The sequence below is a fragment of the Rissa tridactyla genome, chromosome 4 (genome assembly GCF_028500815.1).
Source record: "Rissa tridactyla isolate bRisTri1 chromosome 4, bRisTri1.patW.cur.20221130, whole genome shotgun sequence".
Lineage (NCBI taxonomy): Eukaryota > Metazoa > Chordata > Aves > Charadriiformes > Laridae > Rissa > Rissa tridactyla.
In genome coordinates this window covers 91,744,827-91,763,206 of record NC_071469.1, presented here as the reverse complement: position 1 = coordinate 91,763,206, position 18,380 = coordinate 91,744,827, and the positions used below count along the sequence as shown (strand labels likewise).

Genomic DNA, 18,380 nt, shown 5'->3' with positions numbered 1-18,380 from the left:
GGGGCCGCGGAGATCAGCTGAGCATCACACGGGGTGATGCTCTGCCGCCAGCCCCCGTGTCCCCAGCGAGCGTGTGCGAGCGTGCTAATCCCCGCCAGCTGGTTAGCAAAGTGTTTCCAGCCTTGGATTGGGGCTGGGGGGGGGCGGGTTACGCCAAGGTTAATAGCCGGGGAGAAGCTGGGGGGCACGGGGAATTGCCCTGGGAGGTGCAGGGCTGTGCCTGGCAGATGCAGGGCTGTGCCAAGGGGATGCCAGGCAGTGCCTGGGGGGATGCGGGGCTGCGCTCAGGCGATGTGGGGCAGTCCCCAAGGGCATGGGGCTGTGCCTGAGGGATGCGGGACTGTGCCCGGGCGATGTGGGGCAGTACCTGGGTGATGTGGGGCACTGCTCAAGGGCATGGGTCTGTGCCCATGGGATGCGGGGCTGTGCCTGGGCGATGCAGGGCTGTGCCCAGGGGATGCGGGGCAGTACCTGGGCGATGCAGGGGCAGTGCCCAGGGGGATGTGGGGCTGTGCCGGGGGGGATGTGGGGCTGTGCCAAGGGGATGCCAGGCCGTGACTGGGGTGCTGCAGCCCCTTGGGGATGGTGCGTGGGTGCACGGTGCTGCAGGCAGAGCCCTGTGCCCCACTCTCTCTGAGGGGGCACCCAGGCACTCATCCGGGGGTCCGCGGGCTGGTGCAAAACCCGGGGGTGCCCGGGCCAGGCTGGCGCGGCGGGTTGGCTTCCCAGCTGTTCTGGTAATGAATTTACATGAGCTGAGCGTGTCGACAAGGCGGCAGTCAATGGCTGAGAGCACCGGAGTTAATAAATGCTTGTATAATGAGGGCAGAGGGGAGTGCGCGCCGCCGCGCCGGCCGCCTCTCCTGGGGCCGGGGGGCAAAGATTAATCAACGCTGAGTGGCACTCGTGGCCCCCCCGCCACGGCTCCCACCGCTCTGCCCGGCCACCCTCTGCCGCGGGGTGCTCCGGGGTCTCCGGCATCGACGCTGCCTCCAGCTCCGCTGGGAGCTTGGGGGTGGGGGGGGCTGCCCCTCAGCCCCCCCTCCCTTGCCCACCCGGGAGCGGGGCTAATTTTAGGCTGGCGTTAATGAAGCTGCTCGTTTGGAAGTCTATTTTAGGGGCCCTGACATCAGCAGTTGCTGTTTTGGGAGGTGGAGAGCCCTGGAACGGCCGGCCGTGACAGCCGGGGGTGGGGTACGGGGTGGGCTGCACCCTCCCACCCTTAGGGGCCACCGTGCCCCTCTGTGCTCGGGGGGGTGCAGCGATGGGGACGTGGGATGCCATGGGGAGGATTTGAAGGTGCCGTGGTGGGGAGCTGGGGGCGCAACGGGGCTGCAATGGTGAGGATTTGCAGGTGCAATGGTGGGGACTTGGGTATGGCGGGGGGGGGGGGGGGGGGGGTAACGACTCGGGGTGCGATACGGGGGATTTGAGGGTGCAGCGGTGGCGATTTGAAGGTGCCGCAGTGGGGACTGAAGGTGCAAGGGTGGGGATTGATTTGGGGGCACAGTGATAGGGACTGGGGGGTGCAATACTGGGGATCTGGGGGTGCGGTGGTGAGGACCGGGGGGGGGGGTGCGATGGTGGGGAGTCGCAGATGCCGTGCTGGGGATTCAGGGGTGCGATGCCGGGGACCCGGGGGTGCAACATTGGGGATTTGAGGGTGCAGTGGCAGGGATTTGGGGGTGCGATAGTGGCAATCAGGGGGGCAGCGGCGGTGCTTTGGGTTTTGGCAGCACCGCGCGAGTCAGGGGGCTGCCCCCCTCCCCATCACCTCCGTCAGGATGCCGAAGTCCCTGTGTCCCCCCGAAACACCGTCTCCTTTCCCGTGGGGCTCTGCTGAGACCTCCCCCCCCCCCCCCCCCGCACCGTTATCTGGGAGCAGCCCAGCCTGCGGGACCGGTGGGGCCGTGGGACGCTTGGTGGCAGCTGCTGGTCCCCGCGTCGCCTTGTTTTCCATGGATGAGCAGCTCGCTTCGTTAGATAAGCTGCCGCCCCAGAAGCGTGCGGGGCTCGCTGCCCCGCTCGCTTCCCCCCCATTGCATGGACTTGGGGTGCATTTTGGGGTGTGGGGGGGTGTGAACCAGAGGGAAGATGTCGCTTGTCCTGCTGGCTGTTCCTTCTCCTGGGGCGGGGGGGGATTTGGGGATCGTCTCCCACCCCCGTCTCCCCATCTTAACGCGAGCTGCTCCTGTTCGCAGGCATGAGCCATGAGCCGAAGTCGCCGTCCCTAGGAATGCTCTCCACCGCCACCCGCACCACCGCCACCGTCAGCCCCCTCACCCCCTCGCCTCTCAACGGCTCCATCGTCCCCAATGGCAGCCCGGCAGCCAGCAGCACTTTGTCCGTCCAGGCAGCACCTTCCTCCAGCTTCGCCGCCGCTCTCCGCAAGCTCGCCAAGCAAGCCGAGGAGCCCAGAGGTAGGGGACAGGGACGGGGACAGGGACAAGCAGCTGGGGGCAAGGGGTGGGGGGGATGCCAAGCATCAGTGCCTTTCCCCGCGGCCACCCGGGAGCCGGCGGACGGCATTTTCTCGCCATTTCCCGAGCTAATGTCTTTCCCCGGCGTCGTGTCTCGAGGGGGCAGTTTAGAAATTCAATTCAGCCGGAGTAATCCAAATGCCGTATCACTCGCCGTACCCCGGGAGAAAGCCTGGGAGAGCGCGGGGCGGGGGGAACCTGTCCCTCCCTACCCGCCGCCCCCAGCCCCTCTCTCTCCCACCGCCCTTCGCCGAAATGCCGTTTTTTTCCGGAGGCTTCTCAAATCCGTTCCGTCTCCAGCCAAATGGCCCGGCTAAACAGCAAATTTGGGTGCCCTGGGATGCAGCCCGGCCACTGCATCCTCCATCGCACCTTCCCTCTCCGCTCGGGTGCCGGGGTGCAGCTTTTGGTGGGGGGGCGTGAGCTGCTGCCGCCATGCAGGAGCACCCCGAGGTTCCCCCCAGCTCCGTGGGGACCGTGCCCTGCGGGAATCGCTGTGGCTGTCCCTCACGCACAGGGGGAGGCAGCCTGTTCCCGGGCTGCCAAGCGTTTCACCAGGAGACTGCTGGCATCGTCGGTTTGCAACGCAGTAGCGTCTATCCCTGGCATTTCCGTTGGGGGGTGCTCCCCGTTGGGTCGTTGCCCACCGCCCAGGCACTTTGGTCCCCGGGGGAGGATGCCCGACCCTTTGCAAGGTGTTTTTTTGCAAGGCCCCCGTTGGCAAGGGCTTTTTGGAAGACCCTTTTTTTGCAAGCTCCATCTGCAAGACCCTCCTCGCAGCCCCTTGCCAGCCGCGAAATAGCCCCCGTGACCCGAAGCCTCCGGCATCGGCTGCTCCCGAGGAAGCACGTGGGGATGGCGGGTCCCCGTGACGCCGAGGAGACCAGGTCTTGGTGATGCTTCAGCCTCACCGGGAGCTCCTGGTTCTCCCCGGCTGCCTCTTCTGGAGCCCATCTGCTTCCTTCGGGGTAATGGGGTTGGGTTTGGGGGATTATTTTGCCTTTTCTTCCTCCCCACACCCCGCAGCTTGTGCCCCCACCATGCTCCTCAGCCCATCCGAAGGGACGTCAGTGGGTTTTGGCATGGATTTCACGGTGCTGGAGAGAAGCGGCCACGTTCCCTTCGGATTTCCCCTTAACAACCGCATAGATTGTAAAAAAAAAAAAAAAAACCCCATCCTCGCCCATCTGGGTGCCCGAAGTGGCTCATCCCGGAGATTTTTAATAGGGGTGGGTTTGGGTCCGTGTCGGGAAGGAGGTTTCTCTCCACACCATGGTTTTTAGCCCCAGGAAATGAATTGCTTTGCCCCCAAATCCTCCCGCCGCTTCCCTTCCCACAACGGGAGATGCTCTGCTGTGACGGATGCAGCCGGCGGGGTGATGCCGATTGGGTCCGTCCCGGATCGCCGGCTTTTTTTCCGGCTTTGTGGACTAGTGATGGATTCGCTGCCACGGGTGCCGGTGGCTGGACCGCAGCTGGGGTATCCGCGGGGATGTCCCGCTCCCCCGCAGCATCCCCAGCTGCAGGGGCTCATCCCGACCGACTCCGTCCCAGCCAAGCCCCGAGAAGCCACCAAAGCCATCGCTTGGCCGGGGGCTCCTGCCTCCTGTCCTATCCCGGGCTGTCTGCAGGGTGGGTTTTATTCCCCCACCTTCCTTTCTTCCCCCCCCCCGCCCCCCCTCCTCCTTCAGGGTCTCAGCTGTTAATTACATTTGCCTGTCAGCCTGGGCTGCTAATCTGCTATCGCCGAGCGGAAAGCGGGAGGTCAGAAAACAAAGGTGACACCATCACACTGTGCCTCTTGTCATCTCCAATCCAGATTAGTTTCATTGACTAACTCCTGGCTGAATACCACCAGTTAATTATAACGATCACAAACCCTCCCGTTTAAAGCCACACAGCGAGAATTAAGGTTCTGAAGTAAGACTTTAGCTTCATTAATTGCCGGGCTCATTGTGATGGTATTGATTGTTAACGCTATCGCGTGGTGAGTAATGGCTTCCCAGCTCAGAGGGGATTAGGCTGCTAATTGTTGTTGGCCTTGCGCTGACAAGATAGACTTCAGTGGGTGTCAAATCCGTATCGGCGGCCTCCTTTGTCGCGGGCAGCCTTTCTCTTTCCCCGAGTCTTGCCGCTCTTGAAATGAAAGCGATTCGGAGCGACTCGGGAATAATTAATAAGGCAGGGCGGCCGGCAGCGGGCTGCTCCGCTTGGCCTCTCCGCGATGCCGAGCATCCTTCCCGCTGCCCGGGGATGCTCCTGCTTCCCCTGCGGCATTCCAGGCCCTGCCGCCTCCCGGCTCCTTCCTGGGGTTACCCGGGCGCCGGGGGTGAGTGTGGCGAGGAACGCGGGGGGCTTTCGGAAGGGGATGGAGGTGGGTTGCAGGGCGAGGAGCTGACTCGCGCGCTCAGGAGAGATGGCTTGTGTGCCTTACGGGGCAAGGAGCCAGCTCGCACGCTCCGGGGAGCCGGCTTGCACGCTTGGAAGGGCGAGGAGACACCTTGTACACTCGGGGGAGCCGGCTTGCACGCTTGCAGGGCAAGGAGCCAGCTTGCACGCTGAGGGGAGACCCTCTGGGTACCAGTCTCCGTCCCGCAATGGGGAGCATCATCACCCCTCAGCTGGCATCCTGCGGCGGCCACCCCTCGGTGGCCAGTAGCCATTTCCTGCTGGCATGTCAGCAACCTTCCCTTGTCCCAGACTCTGGGAGCAGGTTTTTTTCACCCCAAGCTGCTTGGGTGGGTTTTAGGAGCAGGCGATGCGCCGCGGGAGCAGGCACCAGGCGCCGTGTGCCCTAGTTAACGTTGAATTTGTATTTCTGCTCCAGCTCTGCTTTTCTACCCACATCTCGCTCTCCGCTTTAATTCCGATTTTATTTTTCCCTTGCAAATATCGCCAGCATCCCCGGGGTGGGTGTAATTTAAAATACAGATGTATTATGCAAATAAAGCCAAAGCCTTGCCCAAGGGTTACGGGGAGCGACTCCTTCATCCCAACGTCTCTGAGTGCCCCGGCTCGTGCATGGCGACTTTTGCAGCCGGATTAAGGAGTCTGCGGGTTCGGCTTGAGAACATGCGGGCCGCCCGGGATTGGCATCGATCGCATCGGTGTCGCTTGTGCCAGGGCGCGGGCAGGGCTTGCCGTGCCCATAAAGGGCTTTACGGGAGGGGTGGGGGGGGTTGGCAGTCACTATTAGATGGGAGCAAGAGGGTGCCTGTCCCACCGTCTGGGGTAAAGCCTTTTAGCGCCGAAGGGAACCTTCCCTGAGACAGGGCTCCCCCGGGATGGGAGGATGGGGGTCCAGCCTGGGGGGCTGGAGGGATGCCGACTGCCTTCCCTGCATCCCCGTGCCCCATCCCTGGTCCCTGCAGCGGGGCGTCCCACCTGGAATGGCGTGGGATGGCTTCGGCTTGTTCAGAGGGCGGTTTCAGCTGGTTAACGGCTGCCTTTTTCCCCCCCACTTATTTTATTTTTTTAATTTAATTTCAGGGTCCTCGATAAGCAGTGAGTCATCCCCGGTCTCCTCGCCGGCCACCAACCACAGCTCCCCCGCCAGCACGCCCAAGCGTGGCCCCATGGGCCCCATCATCGTGCCCCCGGGGGGCCACAGCGTGCCCAGCACGCCGCCCGTCGTCACCATCGCCCCCACGAAGACGGTCAACGGGGTCTGGAGGAGCGAGGGCAGACAGGTATGACGGTGTTTGGGGGGTGCCCGACCCCCCCCCCCGAAGGATGGAGAGCGTGGGATGCCACGCACGGCACTGATGGTACCAACCGTGGTCCAAGGTGCCAGGAGCCGCGCTGACACGTTGTCCCCCGAGGGACCACGGGGCTGCCTCCCATTTTGTCCCTTCTTCTCCCCGCCATGTCCCCGGGCTGCCATCGTCCCCAGGCTGCCATCCGGAGGGGAGCGCGAGGAAGAAGCAAGGGGGGGGGTGGGGGGGTGGCTAATTAAGAAGCATCGTTAGTGGTTCTCCTCTCCTCCGCATGCTACAAGCAGATTCCCGGGGGGATTATGCCACTTGGAAAGACTAATTAAACCACAAAGCGGAGAGGCGATGGGAGGGGATGAGAAACGCCGAGGGCGGGGCGGGGGGGGAGAAAAATAAATTGAACCACCATCTTTGGGTGCTCGGAGGGGTGCATGGGGTGTCCGGGTGCTCCCAACCCCCCTGTCCCCTCCCCGTGTCGCCTCCTCCCCAGTGACCCCCGCAGCACGGGGGTTAACCGAGCGTGGGTTATTGTCTGGCAGGGCCGCGCTCGCAGCGTGACGCCCCGAGACGGGGAGGTAATTAGAGCAGAGCCTGGCACGCACAATAAGCCTTAATGCAGGCGGCGGAGGCGGCGGGAGGTGTGGGGGACGCCCTTTTTGCCGGCCGGGTGACCTTGGGACTGTCCCCGACTGCCAGGGACCTGCGACCTGCCCCGGAGGGTCTGGGGACCGGGACTGGATGGGGAGGGGATGCACGGCCGGTGGGGGGGGATGCCAGGGGCTGCCGCCATCCTCCTCCTCCGGCCACTAAATGGAGAAATTGCAATGAAAAATAACCATTTTTAAACCCAACCTTGCCTTGCCGGAGGTCACACCCCTAATTGCCAGAGCCCGCGGGGTCCCTTGTCACCCCAAGGGGTCCCCCCCCTTGCCGGGGGGGTCCCTCCCCAGCCGATGCAGGAACCAGGAGGGAGCAACCTTCATCCTGGGAATGGGGGGGGGCTGATGGAAGACAGCTGAGGTCCCGTGGTGGGGTGGGGGGTGCCGATGACAGCCTGTCCGTGGCGCTGAGCCGGGGGAGGGCCAGGCTGACCCCCGGTTTATGGCCGCTGTCAAAGGGCTGCCGGGTTTCCACCGGCTGTGTCTGTATCCTCCCCGGATGATTAATGGCCCAGGAGAACAAAGCAGCCTGTAAATCTCCAGGCAGGTAACGTGTCCTGCCATCAGCGCTGCCCCGGCTTCACCACCTCCTCTCCCACCGGTAGCCCCCCCAGACCCTCACACCCATCCAGCCCCCTCTCGACAGCGGGGATGTGGGAGGATGCTCCGGCGGATGCGTCCTCCCCCGGGTACCGGTGCCAGCCGGGGACCCCGCGGGCAGGCTGGGGACCCACCAAGGGTCTCAGGGTGGGGAGACAGCAGGGACCCCCCCAAGTCCTTTGTGGGGTCCCTGCCGTCCCCTAATGCATTTCTGCCTCTTTGCCTTCCAGCAAGAAGCCGGGTCGCGAAGCAGCAGCAGCAGTGCCGGCCGCGAGCGCCTCATCTCGGAGCCCCCCCTCGCGCAGGAGAAAGCGGGGGGCCCCACCGTCCCCTCCCACCTCCTGGGGACACCCTACTCCTTCGGGCTGCCCCCCAGCTCCGTGGTCCAGGACTCCCGCTTCCCGCCTCTCAAGTGAGTCCAGCGACGATGGATGGGGCTGGGGGGGGTTGCAGGACGCGCGTGTCCCCTGCGAGATCTGGTCCCACCGAGCATCCCCGGGGGGAGGGTGACATCTCCCCAGGGGGACAGGGTGGGATGGTGACCATCTCTCTGTGTCCCCCAGCCTGCAGCGGCCGGTCCACCACGTGGTGCCTCCCAGCGCCGTCACCGAGGACTACCTGCGCAGCTTCCGTCCCTACCACACCGCCGAGGACCTCCGCATGTCCTCCCTGCCGCCCCTCGGCCTGGATCCGGCCACCGCCGCCGCTTACTACCACCCCAGCTACCTGACGCATCACCCCTTCCCGCACCCCGCCTTCAGGTGGGCATCCCCGACCTCGGGCCTGGGGGTCCCCCTGGGGATGACAGTGGCAGGAGGACGAGCCTTGGGGGCTGGGGAGGTGGGAGTCTGGTCTGGGAAGGACGGTTGGGCTCCACGGAGGGCATTTTGGGGCTCTCCAAACCCTTCTCCTAGCAGAAGGCAGCTCCCGTCCAGCCAGGGAGGTGGGAGTCTGGTCCAGGAAGGACGGTTGGGCTCCACGGAGGGCATTTTGGGGCTCTCCAAACCCTTGTCCCAGCAGAAGGCAGCTCCCATCCAGCTGGGGAGGTGGGAATCTGGTCTGGGAAGGACGGTTGGGCTCCACGGAGGGCATTTTGGGGCTCTCCAAACCCTTCTCCTAGCAGAAGGCAGCTCCCATCCAGCCAGGGAGGTGGGAGTCTGGTCCAGGAAGGACGGTTGGGCTCCACGGAGGGCATTTTGGGGATCTCCAAACCCTTGTCCCAGTAGAAGGCAGCTCCTGTCCAGCCGGGGAGGTGGGAGTCTGGTCTGGGACGGACGGCTGGGCTCCACGGAGGGCATTTTGGGGCTCTCCAAACCCTTCTCCTAGCAGAAGGCAGCTCCCGTCCAGCCAGGGAGGTGGGAGTCTGGTCCAGGAAGGACGGTTGGGCTCCACGGAGGGCATTTTGGGGCTCTCCAAACCCTTCTCCTAGCAGAAGGCAGCTCCCATCCAGCTGGGGAGGTGGGAGTCTGGTCTGGGACGGACGGCTGGGCTCCACGGAGGGCATTTTGGGGCTCTCCAAACCCTTCTCCTAGCAGAAGGCAGCTCCCATCCAGCCAGGGAGGTGGGAGTCTGGTCCAGGAAGGACGGTTGGGCTCCACGGAGGGCATTTTGGGGCTCTCCAAACCCTTCTCCTAGCAGAAGGCAGCTCCCATCCAGCTGGGGAGGTGGGAGTCTGGTCTGGGAAGGACGGTTGGGCTCCACGGAGGGCATTTTGGGGCTCTCCAAACCCTTCTCCTAGCAGAAGGCAGCTCCCATCCAGCTGGGGAGGTGGGAGTCTGGTCTGGGAAGGACGGTTGGGCTCCACGGAGGGCATTTTGGGGCTCTCCAAACCCTTCTCCTAGCAGAAGGCAGCTCCCGTCCAGCCAGGGAGGTGGGAGTCTGGTCCAGGAAGGACGGTTGGGCTCCACGGAGGGCATTTTGGGGCTCTCCAAACCCTTGTCCCAGCAGAAGGCAGCTCCCATCCAGCTGGGGAGGTGGGAGTCTGGTCTGGGAAGGATGGTTGGGCTCCACGGAGGGCATTTTGGGGCTCTCCAAACCCTTCTCCTAGCAGAAGGCAGCTCCCGTCCAGCCAGGGAGGTGGGAGTCTGGTCCAGGAAGGACGGTTGGGCTCCACGGAGGGCATTTTGGGGATCTCCAAACCCTTGTCCCAGCAGAAGGCAGCTCCCATCCAGCCAGGGAGGTGGGAGTCTGGTCTGGGAAGGACGGCTGGGCTCCACGGAGGGCATTTTGGGCCTCTCCAAACCCTTCTCCTAGCGGAAGGCAGCTCCCATCCAGCGGGGGAGGTGGGAATCTGGTCTGGGAAGGACGGTTGGGCTCCACGGAGGGCATTTTGGGGATCTCCAAACCCTTGTCCCAGCAGAAGGCAGCTCCCGTCCAGCCTGGGATTGCCCCTGTGGGGTGGGAATTGGGGGGTCCGAGCGGCACATCCCACTGAGCATCCCTGTCTCCCCAGGATGGACGACTCCTACTGCCTGTCGGCGCTGCGGTCCCCCTTCTACCCGCTGCCAGCGCCGGGCTCGCTGCCACCCCTGCACCCCTCGGCCATGCACCTGCACCTCTCGGGGGTCCGGTACCCCCCCGAGCTCTCCCACTCCTCCCTCTCCGCCCTGCAGTCCGAGCGCATCTCCAGCCTCGCTGCCGAGAGGTACGGGGCGGGGGGGACGATGGCCGGGGCGGGGGGACGAACAGGGCACCCCAGGGGATGCTAACAGGCACCTGGGGGTTGTTTGGGTGTTGGGGTTTTTGTTTTTTGTTTTTTTTTTTTGGCTTTTCTTTGCAGGCTGCAAATGGACGAGGAGCTGCGGCAGAGGGAGCGGGAGCGCGAGCGGGAGCGGGAGAAGGAGCGGGAGCGAGAAGCCGACCGGGAGCGGGAGAAAGAACGCGAACGGGAGCGGGAACGCGAGAAGGAGCTGGAGCGAGAGCGGGAAAAGGAGCGGGAACGGGAGCTGGAGAGGCAGCGGGAGCGTGCCCGGGAGAAGGAGCTGAGCATGGTGAAAGCCATGGAGGGGCCCTTCCTCCCCGTGGCCGAGCTGCACGGGCTGCGGGGACACCCGGCCGAGGAGCGGGGCAAGCCGGTGGAGCCGCTGGCGCCCAGCAGACCAGGTAAAGTCCCCACGGGTGACACTCTGGGGGACGCCGCCTTCGGCGCAGCTTGCCACGGTCCCCGTTTTCCCCTCCAGATGGCAAAGCCGTGGGGGTCGGTGGCCCCGGGAGGTGGCTCGGGATGGAGCCGGGCTCTCCCGGTTGCCAGCTCGCTTTGCCAAAAGCCCAGCTGCTGCGGCTCCCGGAGACGGTGCCTGTGCCATCTGACTGGGTGCGGGGCGGCAGCGCGCCCGGTGCCGCGGCTCGCCTGGCAGCTGGGCTGGCAGCGAGCGGGCAGCCCCCCGGCACCGCACGGGCAGGGGAGCGCCGGGATCTGGCCCCGCGGCTCCGGCTGCCCCCCGCAGGGATGCTTGCGGGGGGGGGGGAGTCTGCGCACCCCAAAACACCCTGATGGCTGCGGGTAGCCCCCTCCCTTTCTGCCACCCTGACTCCCCGTCACCCCCTTTTCCACCCCAGAGAAACTCAAGGACTCGGTGCTGCCGACGCCGAAGCCCATCCAGCACCCGCTGCACCCGCCGCCGGCCTCCCACCACCCCGTGCCCAGCCTCATCCCCAACCACAACGTGTTCCCGCTGCCGGGGAGCAGCGCGGCCACGGCGCTGCTCATCCACCGCACCAACGAGGAGGAGAAGTGGCTGGCCCGGCAGCGCCGGCTGCGGCAGGAGAAGGAAGATCGGCAATCCCAAGTCTCGGAGTTTCGGCAACAAGTGCTGGAGCAGCACCTGGACATGGGGCGTACCCCGAGCCAGCCGGAGCCTGAGCATCGCCCCGAGCACCCCAGGTAGGGATGCTGCCGGTCGCGATCCGGGGATGCAGCTTCCCCCTAAAACCTAATGGCATTTTCCCACGTCGCAGCCATCCCTGCTGTAATATCTGTAGGATTTTTCCGACGTCGCAGCCATCCCTCCCGTAATATAGAATCACGGAATGGTTTAGGTTGGAAGGGACCTTAAAGATCATCTCGTTCCAACCCCCCTGCCCTGGGCAGGGACATCTTCCACCAGGCCAGGCTGCTCCAAGCCCCGTCCAGCCTGGCCTTGAACCCCTCCAGGGATGGGGCAGCCACAGCTTCTCTGGGCAACCTGGGCCAGGGGCTCACCACCCTCACGGGAAAGAATTTCTTCCTAATATCTAACGTAAATCTCTCCTCTTTCAGTTTAAAACTGTTACCCCTCGTCCTGTCACTCCACTCCCTGATAAAGAGTCCCTCCCCATCCTTCCTGTAGCCCCCTTTGGGTTCTGGAAGGGGCTATAAGGTCTCCCCGGAGCCTTCTCTTCTCCAGGCTGAAGAGCCCCAACTCCCTCAGCGTGTCCTCACAGCAGAGGGGCTCCAACCCTCTGATCCATCTTATCCATCATCATATCTATAGGATTTTCCCACGTCGCAGCCATCCCTCCTGTAATATCTGTAGGATATTCCCCCCTTGCCCCATGGCTGCACACCCCCCGCTGTTGGGTAGCATCTCCCCCCCTGCCCAGTTCGGTAGCCAGCATCCCGTAGCCGTGCCCCTCGCTCCTTGCACATCCCCCTGGGCAGGAGCCGCCACGCTTGGCCGGCGCCAGCAGGTCCCCATCGCGCGGTGCCAGCCGGGCCGGCTGCGCTGGCAACGCCGGGCGTTACCGGTGCCCGACATCTGCGCGGCGGCAGGCGACGAGCCCGGGAGGTGGCCAAGGGCCAGCGGCGAGTGGCCAGGTGCTGCCCAGCCACCCAGCACCGCTAATTGCACCTCCCTGCCGTGCGGCGGACCCCGGCGGTGGGATGCCCTGTTTGTGGGGGGGGCACTGGCTCTGATCTGAGTCGGTTTTGGGGGGGGGGGGGGGGGGGGGCAGAGGAGCCTGCCCACACCCCCCTGATTGCCAGGGGCTGGCTGGCCCCCGTTGCTGTGCGCTTAAGCGGCGCGGGCTCATCCAGCCGGCTCTGCTGCCGGCTCCTTTTGTTATTTTTGGGTATCCGGGGGATTAGCGCGGCTCATCGAGGATAATAAGGAGCAGATCGCGGGGCGGCACAAAGGCTCCCTTCTCCATCCCCCTCCTCCCTCCCCAAACCGGCGAGGAGAGAACAAGGTCACCCCGAAACACCTGCAGCCAGGGGATATGCCATCCCCATCCTCATCGTCATCCCCATCCCGGGGCTGCCCGTATCCAGCGGGAAGGGAGAGGGACCGATCCCCGGCAGGGCAGGCGATGCTTCCTGAGCGGGTGCCGGGGCGGTGGATGGCGGCGCCGGGCTGAACTGGCTGCTCTGTGCACGGAGGTCCAGGGCGCTGGAGCAGAAAAGCGTTAAATGCGCAGCTTGGGCGCATGAAATATTTATCCCGCTAACGGGCTGGCTCCGTCCCCGGCTGTCGGAGGAGGGTTGCGCCGAGGCGCTGCCCTCGCTGCAGGGAGAGATGGGCTGTGCCAGGACCAGTGGGCTCTCTTGTCCCCATGGTGGGCAGCCGGGGGGGGGCTGGTCCGGCACTCCAGGGATGTATCCACATCCCTGACCAGGAGCAGCCTTAACTCTGTCCCATGTCCCTCGGGGTGGTGGCACAGGAGGGGACGAGCGTGGCAGCCCCATGCGCACAAACCCCTCTGGGTGGTCCCAAGCAGCATATTTCTCCCCCAAAAGCAGCTCGGTGCCGGGATGCGGATGGCTCTCCGGTGGCGTGCCATCCCCTCACCTCTCCGGTCCTCTCCTCTCTCCGCAGGTCGGGATCGAGCCGTCACGAGCCCAGTGGCCGGGAGCCGGGGCAGCACTTTGGCGGGCCCCCCGCCGCTCATCTCCCCCAAGCCCCAGCACCACCCCGTCACCACGTCCCTCTGGAACCCCGTCTCGCTGATGGAGAGCCCCCCTGAGCCCCCCCGGCGCCTCCCCGAGCCCCATGCCCTCCACGGCCACCCGGCCCCCTTCGAGCCCAGCCGTCAGGGCATCCCGCTGGTGAAGGTGGAGAGGGTCTTCTGCCCCGAGAAGCTGGAGGAGGGGGCGAGGAAGAGGGATGCTCTGGAGAAATACCCCCCAGGACGGGAGCCCGGCGCCCCGGAGCACGGGAGCTTCACCCACGCCCCCTTCCTAGCCGAGCTGGAGAAGTCCACGCAGAGCATCCTGAGCCAGCAAAGACCCCCGGCCGCCCCCTTCGCCGAGGCCACCAAGCCCAGCTCGCCCTACCGGCCCCCCCAGCCCCGCGCCCAGGACCCCATGTACATCTACGACGAGTTCGTGCAGCAGCACCGCAGGCTGGTCAGCAAACTCGACCTGGAGGAGCGCCGGCGGCGGGAAGCCCGTGAGAAAGGTGAGGTGGCGGGTTTGCACCGCGAAGGGGGACATCCCCCCCCCTTCCCCCCCCCCCCCCGCCCCACCACCACCGGCACCGGGACCCGGCGGTGGTGGGGAGCAGCCGGTGGGTCTCCCGGGGATGCCGGCAGCCCGCGATGCAAACGTTCCCGCAAGCCGAGCGGTTCGGTAAATCGCTCTAGACATGCCCAATTAATAAATGATGAACTGAGGCTAATAAGCAGGCTTTAAATATTAATGGGACTGCGCGAGCGGGGATAAGAACAGCGGCGAGGAGGAGATGGAGCGCTGCGGGGGGGCAGGTGCTGCCGTCCCCCCTCCAGCGGGGACGGGGGGCTCAGCCGCAGCCTCCCCCCGAGCCGTGCCCCGTTAACCCTCCTGTTGAGCCCCGGCCACCCATCCCAAAGTGACGCTGAGTGGGGACGCAGGGGTGGGCGACGTCCCCCAGGGTCCCGCAGCTGGTGGAAGGGGGACAGGGCTCCGTTGGGTCCCACCCCCCACCCTGCTGGCACCCACATTGGACCCCCACCGCTGCCCCCCCAGCATCCCACCCCACTGCACCAGCACCCTGCTGCGCCCCTATTCCCGGTGGGGTCCCAGCGAGTTCCCCAGGGTCCCAGCAGACTCCCTGGGATCCCAGCAGGTCCCCATGGTGTCCCCAGCCTCACGCCAGCCTCTCCCCATCCCCAGGTTACTACTACGACCTGGACGACTCCTGCGACGACAGCGACGAGGAGGAGGTGCGGGCCCATCTCCGCTGCGTGGCCGAGCAGCCCCCGCTGAAGCTGGACACGTCCTCCGAGGTACAGCCGGCTCTCGCCGTCCCCTGTCCCCCCAAGAGGCAGCCCCTCCCTGGGCACCAGCTCCTGGCACTGAGGTGCAGCCATCGTCCCCAGCTGGCTGCGGTGGCACCAGAGGGTCAGGGATATGAGGATGGGGATGGGGATGGGTATGAGGATGAAGGTGGGGATGGGGATGAGGATGGGGACCGGTCTGGGGGTGACCCTGCTCTGCTCTCCCCCTCGGCGCCCCAGAAGCTGGAATTCCTGCAGCTCTTCGGCCTCACCACGCAGCAGCAGAAGGAGGAATTGCTGAGCCAGAAGCGGCGCAAGCGTCGGCGGATGCTGCGGGAGAGGAGCCCCTCGCCGCCAACGGTACAGAACAAGCGCCGCACACCCTCCCCGCGCCTCCCGCTCTCCACCCGCTACAGCCCCGACGAGATGAACAACAGCCCCAACTTCGAGGAGAAGAAGCGCTTCCTCACCATCTTCAACCTCACGCACATCAGCGCCGAGAAGAGGAAAGGTAACAGCCATGCCCCGCGCATGCTTGGGGGGGCGTCCCTGGTTTGGGGGTGCCATGGAGGGGTCCCGCCTGGGGCCGTGAGCTTGCTCTGCTGAGCAGAGGCTACACTAAACCTCAGCTTCCCATGCTGCAGACAAGGAGAAGCTGGTGGAGATGCTGCAGGCCATGAAGCAGAAGACCACGCCGGCCGCCGTGGTGGTGAAGAGCTCCCCGCGGGACAGTCCCAGCGGCCCCACCACCGGTAAGCATTCCCGGTCCTTCCCTGGCTCCAGGCTGGCCGGGAGCATCCCCTGCCCGGCGGGATGGGGGCATGGCTTTGCCTCGCCGGGGACACGGAGCCCCGCCGGTAGCCAACTCTGCTCCTCCTCTGCCCAAAGAGCTGCCGGTGCCGCCGCTCCTGCTGGATCCAGATAAACCCGTGGGCATCGCCGTCTCCGTGCCGGAGGGGCAGAAGATGGCAGAGCCCAGCAGGTTAGACCAGCTGAGACCCCAGGAGCTACCGAGGGCTAAGGAGTCGGCCACCACGCCGGCAGAGAAGCCCCGGCTGAGCGACGGGCACCCCGGGAAGAAGGCACTCAGCATCCTCAGCTACGTCAGGGGTCCCCTCCCCAAGGACATCCCGGTGCCGCTGTCCCACAGCATGAACGGCAAGAGCAAGCCCTGGGAGCCCTTCATCGCCGAGGAGTTCGCCCACCAGTTCCACGAGTCGGTGCTGCAGTCCACCCAGAAGGCGTTGCAGAAGCACAAAGGTAACGGCAGGGATGGCGGGGGGGCGGGCTGGGTACCACCGGGGTAGCATCCCAGGGTGGTGGTGGGGTGGGTTACAGGCAGGAGACCCCCCCACCCCGCCTTGTATTCATCCCCCGGGGATCTGAAATCCGCCAGCAGCCTCCTTGCTGGAGCATCCCAGGAGCTCATGGACAAAGCTGAAAATAAGGCGCTGGGATGATACAGCTCCACCCGCCCTAAACCCGTTCCGAGGAAAATGAAGTTACCCCGGTGCACAGGGCAGGGGGATGAAAACCCCACGGGATATTCTCCAGCCCCCCCAAAAAGGGATGGGGCGGCGGAGGGGGGGGAATTAATACCTTGAGGTGAGCAGGGCGGCGGAAGCGGGGGGAATTAATACCTTGAGGTGAGCATCTTCCTCGGGGAGGGGGGCTGTGGGGAGCAGGAGGGGGCTGCAGGGGGGGCGGGCAGGGGGCTGACGCTGGTTGCCCGCAGGGGGGACGGCGGCGCTGACGGCGGAGCAGAACCACAAGCTCGACGCCTCCATCCACTACAACATCCCCGAGCTGCAGGCGTCCAGCCGCCTGGCAGCCCCCCCCCACAACGGCACAGCCGAGGGGCCGCTGCCCCACCGGGCGCTGCCCCCGCTGCCCCACGACTCGGCCTCTGAGGAAGAGGAGGAGGAGGAGGAGGAAGAGGAGGAGGAGTACCCCAGGCCCAAGTGGCAAGGGATCGAGGCAATTTTTGAAGCTTACCAGGAACATATAGAAGGTAGGGAGGGGAGGGGGGGGTCAGGGCAGGGAGGGTAAACTCCCACTTCGTGCCTCAGTTTCCCCTGGGTGAAACCACTCCATGCGCTGACCAGGTGTCTCCGGCTCCTGCTGGGATGTGTTGGGGAAGCACTGGTGGCTCCCTGGCACTGCAGGAGCGGCACGAAAGCAACAGGCACTGGTGAAAATTGATGCATGCGTGAAAAATTCGCGTATTCCGCAGCTGCCCAGTGTCCTCCTAGTGGAACCCGGAGGTTCCTCGCAAGCAGTGCAGGGGCTGGGGAGGGATGCTCTGGGATGCTGGAGGCAATCACTGCCGGCTGGGCAGAGCCTCGCGCGGGGGCTGGCATCACCCGTGGCAGCACCGGGGTGCTTGGGCACGGTCCTGGGCCGCGCGCGGAGCCGGAGGACCTGGCACTCACCCCCGCCCTCTCCTTGCAGAACAAAACCTGGAGCGCCAAGTGCTGCAGACCCAGTGCCGGCGGCTGGAGGCCCAGCACTACAGCCTGAGCCTGACGGCAGAGCAGCTTTCGCACAGCATGGCGGTGAGTGGGGCCGGGGCACCCGCACTCTGCGAGGCACCCGGCCGCCGCGAGGCACCCGGTCCTCCCAGAGGGCCTTCCATCCATCCACCTGCAGTGCCCCGTCCCATGCAGTGCCCTGTTCAATGCAGTGCAGCGTCCCGTTCCGTGCAGCGTCCCATCCCCTGCCCAGTGCCCCGTTCCCTGCAGTGTTCCATCTCTGCAGTGCCCCATCCCCTGCCCAGTGTCCCATCCCTGCCGTGTCCCGTTCCCTGCAGTGCCCCATCCCCTGCCCAGTGCCCCGTTCCCTGCAGTGTCCATCCCTGGAGTGCCCCATCCCCTGCAGTGCCCCGTTCCATGCAGCGTCCATCCCTGGAGCGTCCCGTCCCCTGCCCAGTGCCCATCTCCTGCCGTGCCCCGTTCCATGCAGTGTCCATCCCTGCAGCGTCCCGTTCCCTGGAGTGTCCCATCCCCTGCCCAGTGCCCCGTCCCCTGCCCAGGGCCCATCCCTGCAGTGCCCCGTTCCCTGCAGTGCCCCGTTCCCTGCAGTGCCCCGTTCCCTGCAGTGTCCATCCCTGGCCAGAGCCCCGTTCCCTGCGGTGCCCCATCCCCTGCATTGCCCCATCCCCTGCATTGCCCCATTCCTTGCAGTCCCTATACCCGCAGTGCCCCGTTCCATGCAGTGCCCCATCCCCTGCAGTGCCCCCCGCCCCGTTCCCCGTCCCAGGCACCCCCCGTTCCCCGTGGGGCAGCCAGGCGAGCCCAGCTCCCTGCACCACCGCCCCGGGAGCTGCCCCGCTGCCCGCCCTGACCGTCTCTTCTCCCCTTGGCTGCCCGCAGGAACTGAGGACCCAGAAGCAGAAGATGGTGTCGGAGCGCGAGCGCCTGCAAGCCGAGCTGGATCACCTGCGGAAGTGCCTTGCCTTGCCTGCAATGCAGTGGTCTAGGGGTTATTTCAAGGGGTATCCCAGGTGACGCTCCTTGGGCTAGGCCGAACATATAGTCTAGAAATAATAATCTATTTTATTACCTTGAATATTTAATATTTTTCACTGGGAGGTTTGAAGCTAAAAAAAAAATAAAATTTAAAAAAAAAAAAAAAAAAAAGAAAAAAAAAAAAAGAAAAAGAAAAAAATAAAACGGAGAATGTGCCATGCATGAAGCAAAGGAGCACGGGAGCCGGGAGCCCACCCGACGGCCAGCAGACCGCGTCCCCTCCCGTCCCCT

At 65.0% G+C, this 18,380-nt stretch overlaps 1 protein-coding gene across 1 annotated transcript; it reads left to right on the top strand.

The window, feature by feature from the left end:
• The first annotated feature begins 1,227 nt into the window (after positions 1 to 1,227).
• On the top strand, positions 1,228 to 18,189 carry GSE1 (Gse1 coiled-coil protein). The gene is given in 17 exon segments (XM_054200653.1): positions 1,228 to 1,340; positions 2,202 to 2,420; positions 5,970 to 6,169; positions 7,683 to 7,864; positions 8,016 to 8,213; positions 9,905 to 10,096; positions 10,232 to 10,554; positions 11,011 to 11,335; positions 13,245 to 13,299; positions 13,301 to 13,826; positions 14,519 to 14,631; positions 14,863 to 15,133; positions 15,267 to 15,374; positions 15,511 to 15,882; positions 16,358 to 16,633; positions 17,074 to 17,177; positions 17,994 to 18,189. Coding segments are annotated over 16 exon segments (3,597 nt in total). The 5' UTR covers positions 1,228 to 1,340; positions 2,202 to 2,203; the 3' UTR covers positions 18,129 to 18,189.
• The last annotated feature ends 191 nt before the right edge of the window (positions 18,190 to 18,380 follow it).